General features: G+C 40.6%; 1 protein-coding gene across 1 annotated transcript; it reads left to right on the top strand.

Annotated features, from left to right (window-relative positions):
• The first annotated feature begins 1,710 nt into the window (after positions 1-1,710).
• LOC147451000 (uncharacterized) lies at positions 1,711-6,257 on the top strand. The gene is made up of 11 exons (XM_086520561.1): positions 1,711-1,897; positions 1,986-2,199; positions 2,930-3,219; positions 3,516-3,783; positions 3,886-4,093; positions 4,178-4,312; positions 4,401-4,621; positions 4,704-4,964; positions 5,047-5,369; positions 5,916-5,996; positions 6,085-6,257. Exons 1-11 carry the CDS (start codon positions 1,711-1,713, stop codon positions 6,255-6,257), a joined length of 2,361 nt encoding a protein of 786 aa, XP_086376687.1.
• Positions 6,258-6,671: the final 414 nt, after the last annotated feature.

Genomic DNA, 6,671 nt, shown 5'->3' on the forward strand with positions numbered 1-6,671 from the left:
AGCACAAGATCTTTCTTTGCCCGGTGTGACTTTCTTCGCACCTCCAAAATAAACTGTGCGAACTGCAATCCAGTTAGCATTTGCTTCATCAGCCATAAAGCCTCTAAACTCTGGCTTTTCAAAACCCACATCTTCCACAACCTTGTTAAGCATTTTCCAAAATTCAATTTGAGCAAACTTATTCTCAACTGTAAATTCACAAATTGCAATGGTCATCAGTTCTCGTACAAACGGGTCATATACATGTGCAGACATTGTTGGCCACCCATTTACATGATGGGCGTGATCAAAATGGATCCACATTTTTTCAAGGTTGCCACCTGGCCTCATTCTATTTGCCAAGTCAACCCCACTACCAGGACCTTTCACAGACATCTTAAAAACATGGGTCTGCTGATCTTTTCCAAGCTGCTCTGGAAATAGTACACTTTGTATGTAAGGGTATCTGCTTTTACTCTTGAGCTCAAGAACAGCTTCCAAGCCTTTAGCAGAAATGTTCTTTGCTTTCTTTGCAGTCTCCAAAGTTCTCTCAAATCTTCGCTTATTGGACAATGGGGTGATTGTATCCAAAAAGGTGGCAAATTCATCATCACCTATGGCATCTGAAAAAGGCTCATTTTCAGCAACTAATTTATCCATAATAATATCCTGTGTTGTCATGCGCTCCAACTGTTTTGCAGTTATGAATGGTTCTACAGTAGCACGTTTCTTCATTAAAGCATCTATTTCAACCTCTGATGCTCTACATTTTCCTTCTCTACAAGGATGTTTGTGTTCCCCTAAATGAAGAACACATCGTGTGGCATACACTTTATCTCTTGGCAAGCAGTAGTAGATCACGGCAGGACAAATGGCGACACATTCAGGAGCTTGAGAGCAATGCATACAACTCAAAGTTCCATATTCTTGAGATACTAGTCCATATGGTGGAGATTTTGCTAATCGACCTTTCCATTGAACTTCATTACAAAGCTTGAACCTAGTGTAATATGGACAGTCCAAATTTACACATCTGAGATGTCCAGAACATCTGCTAAATCTCACAGCACCCATAAAAGAATCTGAACTACAGGTGATGTATTCTGTCCACAAGTGGCTATTATGTCGCTGTTCCATCCCTGCCATTCCAGATGAGTCACCAGCAGCAGGAAGTTCATAAGCAACATATCCATCATAATATGTTGGAAGCTCCTTCACCTTAACAATCTCTTTAATCTGACTAAGTGAATGAAACAAGCGACTGTTTGTAGGCAATGCTCGAATCATTTCAATGACACTCATGATGGGTTTTAAGGGCTCATCCGGATCTAAATCTAAGCGGAGAGGAGTTTCAGAGGTCCCTTCACCAAGATTGGCAATGCGAACTTTGTAAAATTGACAGTATTCATGATCAAGCAAGTACCCATCTTCTCCTGTTCCTATTTGAATCTCCTCTAACTTCACTTGCCCACCAGAAAGAGAGAGAGAGAGACAGCAGAAGAACAGAGTATTCGAGTGTGGGTGAGAGTGAGATAGTGAGGGAGCATCTTTGTGAGACAACAGAAGCACAGAGCATTCGAGTGAGAGTGAGAGTGAGATTGAGAGTGGAGAGTGAGAGAGCATCTTTGTGAGGGCGCAAGAAGATGGCCGACAGCTCAATGCCAAGAACCCGCTCCACGCCGAGGTCATCCCCATGTCGCCCTCCAGCTCCTTCGCGTCGAGGTCGAAATCATGAAAGGTATGCTCAGCTCCTTCCCATGTTGCGGTTGCCTTCCTCTCTGTACCGAGCTTGGCACGCTTGCTTCAGAGTTTTCTACACCTGTTGATGACATGCTCAAGGGATCTGCGCCGGCGCAGATCCCTTTGGTCTCTTTCTTCAGAGCTCCTGATGAACGTTGTTATGTCTTGAATTCTGGATGTGTGTCGGTTGTATTTTCTGTGGTAAGGGATCTGCGGACCTGGTTGCTGTGTTCACTCTTGCATGCTCTGGGAGTAACGAATTCAAGACAGAGCCAGCCAGGAATTTCATGGATATCAGCACCTCATTTTGGTAGAGTGCAAAGCGCAAGGCTTTCCGATTGCAGGCCTCTTGCCCATTTTAGTGATTTTGCTCCCTGTTGATGGCATGCTGAAGGGATCTGCGTCGGCGCAGATCCCTTGGGTCTCTTGCTTTAGAGATTTCGGCAAGTCCTTTTTTGAACTTTCAGCTTCTGTTCTCAAGTGATCTGCGCCATTGCTCAAGGGATTGCAAAGCAAACGTTGCTTAAGGGATTTCGGCAGGTTGCTCAAGGGATCCTTCGGCTTGTGAGAAATTTCAGCTTCTGTGCTAGCTCAAGGGATCTGCGCCGACGTAGATCCCTTCGGCCATTCAACTTCTGCATGTTCTTTTATTACTTCAAGGAGACAATTCTCACAAGCTTGGGCTTTGATCAAAACAGTCTCAATAAACTTCCCCATGGGTGCACTCTTTAAATTTGCTCAAGGGATCTGCGCCGGCGCAGATCCCTTCGTCCTCGTTGAAATTCAGTTTTGAGCTTGTGACATTTGCGTATACCGAGACAGTTTTGAGTCCGCCAAGCTGTCGGCCACTTTCAAGATGTCTTGTTTTCTTGAGATCGGCCATTGCTTCGGATGATACTGTGAATTTAAATGTTTTATTTAATTTAAGTAGCCCCTTGCTCAATTTATAAGTTTTTAAATTTAATAGCTCAGACTACGCACTTTGAAAAGACACTTTGCTCGGACTACACAGTTTGAAAAGATCACTTGAGTTAGCGTTTATGGTTGAAAATTCTCATGTGAGGGGTCTTAACGACTTTCAAGTTTTATTTGAAATTTTGTCGTGCGTGCAAAAGAGACCTTGGCCAATATTTGATATCATTAAGTCAATAAAGGTGTTTGATAGTGGTTTTTCTTTAACTTTCTTTGTTTGCTTTTGATATTTTGGCAGTCCAAGGTCTAGAGGACGTTCTCATAGGAGAGTCCTTGATACCACGCCTATTGGAACATATGATTCTACAGACCAAATAAGTTCTGTGTCAGGCACGGAGTTGGGGGAGGGCCATGAGTTTCTTGAGGATGATGTTTTATCTCCTGAGACAGGACCAGGTTCTTTACATGAGGTGGATCCCGTTTTGGCAGCTAAAGAAAGTAATTTGCAAATTGTGCCTTGGGAGATAAGAGATGAGGTTTCTGCAGCCAGTGAACCGAAAGATGAATCCAATGCATTTACACATAAAGGTGCCAATATTTTGGCTTCCACTAGACTCTTCAGCTGCTTTGAGTGTCCGACTATTCCACTTTGTCGTCTCTATCCATATGCCAGAGTCCGAGGCTTGAGAGACGATTTAAGTGGATTGAAGTCAGCTTTTGCAAAAGAAGGCTACATGCAAGAAAAGGGGTCCTTCATTGTTTCCTTGTGGACATGTCAAAAAGAGAAAAAAATTATCACACGTGAAATTAAATTTTTTGTTTTACTTTGCAAGCTATTTTTGCTTGTATTTTTATTATGTTAACCAACATTTAATATTATGTAGATGAGGTGACAAATGAGTGGGATCCACTTTGGATAGAGGTCAATGATGAGTTTGAGATGGAGTTACAAAGCAACCCAAAGCTATCAGATCTTGTGGGCCACATGTTCTTTGTTTGGGAGGGGAACCATAGAACAGTGGCTTGGACTCAAGCCATTAAAGAAAAATTCTCTACTTCAAAGGATAAGCACTCCAGAGTTCTTTGTACGATTATAGATCCAACCAAAGTGCCTGAGATTGCCTTGCTCAGCAGTCTTCAGAGAATGAACTTGTGAGAGCTCTTTGATAATTTGGAGATTACTTGGAAATCTAATCTCTAAGCTTTAAATGCATTATAAGTTATTCTAATCTTTTTTTTTTTTGGTGTTATTAGCATGAATTCCCACTCTCTTGTTACTACACATCTTCGAGATGAGATTGTGAATTTGACTCATATTTGTGCTGCCGATCCTAATGTTTACTTAAAAGCTCTTCCGAAGAAAGATAAAAAATTGATTGCAGATGTCAAAAAATACTATTCCAAGGGGGAGGAACCATGGTCTCCACTCACACGCAAATATCTTGCACGGCTTGTGTACGATGTAAGTAAAATGCTTTCTCTTTCTTCTGTGTTAGTTAGTCATTTAATTCAGCAATGACTGTATTTACTTTGTGTTGTACGATAGGTGCAAATGACCAAGGAATATAATGCAAGGGTGGATCAACTCTCTCGCGAGATTTTGTCTGAGGAGGATTTAAAGAAAGAGCAGGAGAAAAAATATCACGATCTTACTACAAAGTATAGTGATAAGATTGCAAAGGTATTCTTGTATGTTTGCAATTTTGATGTTGTGCATGATATGATTTAAATGGCATATTTTTATGGTCACTGTTGTTTGATTTTATAAGCTTCTTAACATTGTGGACCCACAATTGGGGACGGATTGCCTTGCCAAAGTGGTATCATTGAAATGGGCCCCTGGAAGTTGGGCAACATTGGAGAAGACCAACTTAATTGCAGTTGTGGATGCTCCAATCCAAAACAAGTTGTTGTGGCTATCTCTTCTAGAGGCTGACAATCTCACTCGAGCTGCGTATGGCATCAAGAAAGGAGACCATGTCTATAGAACGTAAGTCTTATCTTATTACAAACTCCTTAGTCTTCGAATTGAGTAATGAATGGTTCTTCAATATGTTTTTTTTTGGGTGAATCTGGCTTCGTAGAGAGGGCTTCTTGGCTAGGGTCTATGATAGAGCATCACAGTTGGTGACAGATATGTTGGGTACATGTGGAGATGTAGTATTATCACCTGACTGTACCCTATTGTTCTACTTTGAGGAGATAAAACTCGAAGCTAGGGCACATCTATTTCCTTTGGAGGTGTCCTTGGAAATGAGAACAAAAGATGCTGACAAACAAGCCCTCAAAAAAATAGACACTTTGCGTATGGTTGCACAAAGATTGGCATACAGGTACTTTTTTTATCGTGTTGCAAGGTAATGAATTTTATTGAAATATATGCAATGTTTTCAATTGCATTATGTTGGTTTCCAGATTCTTGGCCTTTTTGGTGTCTCGAAAGAGTCTTTCTTCGATTCCACTACTTGCTAGAAAGTGGACACAGTTGGACTTAGCTGGTTCATGCATGTATTCAGAGAAATTGCATAAGCTTACATCATGGGACATTGAAGCTTGTCCATGGTGGATAGACATGGAGAAAGACCATATGCTAGCTCGTGAGAAAGACCTCAGAGATGCCATGCGTAGAGATGCAGCTTTTGATGCCATCGGAGTTAGTACTGTGCCACCTGTATTGGGAGCTGCAGGTGCAGGAGTTCCGCTCGGACCAGCTACACGACCTAGAGATTCATCTTCAGGTAGAAACACAAAACCTTATTCTAAGTTTGGTCATGAAATGTATGATCTTGAAATTTTTTGCCTGTTCAGTCAATGTTTTAGATTTTAAAGGCATTTCTTAGAAAAGAATGTATTAAAAGCACAATTCTCTTAAAAGTGAAACCACTTTAGACTAATTTTAGATTATCTCTCTCTCTCTCTCTCTCTCTCTATATATATATATATATATATATATATATATATATATATATATATATATATATATATATATATATATATATATATATATATATATATATATATATATATATATATATATATATATCTTTCTCTCTCAGACTCTCACATACACATATATTCCACACACACACACCACATATGTGCTCTCTCTCTCTCTCTCTCTCTCTCTCTCTCTCTCTCTCACACACACACACACACACACACACACACACACACACACACACACACACACACACACACACACACACACACACACACATGTACACATATGCAAACATGCCACTATGAGTATCTCTCAAAAATCTGAACGTAATTCTATTAAAAAGGTGTTTCTCGAAAAGGAAAGGAAGCTGTAGTAGGTACTACTCAAGATGGTATGATGGAGGAGATTATGCCATCCTCACATGGTAGTGCTATTTGTACTTTGTATCCACATTATACTTTGTAATCAATTACTAAATTTCTTGTTTTAATTTTGGATTGTTATTTTCTCAGATATTAGTGGGTCTTCGCGATTACGTCGTGTCCTTTCATTTGATTATGCAAATGATATCTCGATGCATGGTCAAACTAGTCATGATTTCGATCGATGTATTGCTGTCCCTGGGGATTACATTGCCATATCTGGAATTTTTCATTGGGAGTTCGATCTCCATCTTGGGCTATGATTCATGAGCATATGCTCAAAGCCCGCCCATGTGATCTTGTTTATAGGCGGAGTGGCAAGTCAGTTGCTTGGGCTGCAGATTTTATTTTTCTAGACCTTCCTTATGGAGGTTTGATTAGTGGCTACGATGTCAGTCCTATGTGGGATAGGATCACAGAGGATCATGTTCGTGCGGGAATTCATCTCGCATGGAACACTTTATCGGACTCGGGATGGTTGTTAATCATGGCCTCTTTTGCAGGTTTGTAGTCTTTCACCACTTTAAAGTACGTGTTTCAGGTTCACATCTAAAGGTTAATTATTACTCATGAGGTGATTTGGATTTTAGGTGATTCACTTCGATGGGTAGAGAGGTTCACTATTGCCTCCGACATGCAGATTTATCGGCGGATTGTGGTGCTTCATCACACTCCTT

This window comes from Adiantum capillus-veneris, chromosome 9 (genome assembly GCF_014529385.1).
Source record: "Adiantum capillus-veneris isolate H3 chromosome 9, ASM1452938v2, whole genome shotgun sequence".
Lineage (NCBI taxonomy): Eukaryota > Viridiplantae > Streptophyta > Polypodiopsida > Polypodiales > Pteridaceae > Adiantum > Adiantum capillus-veneris.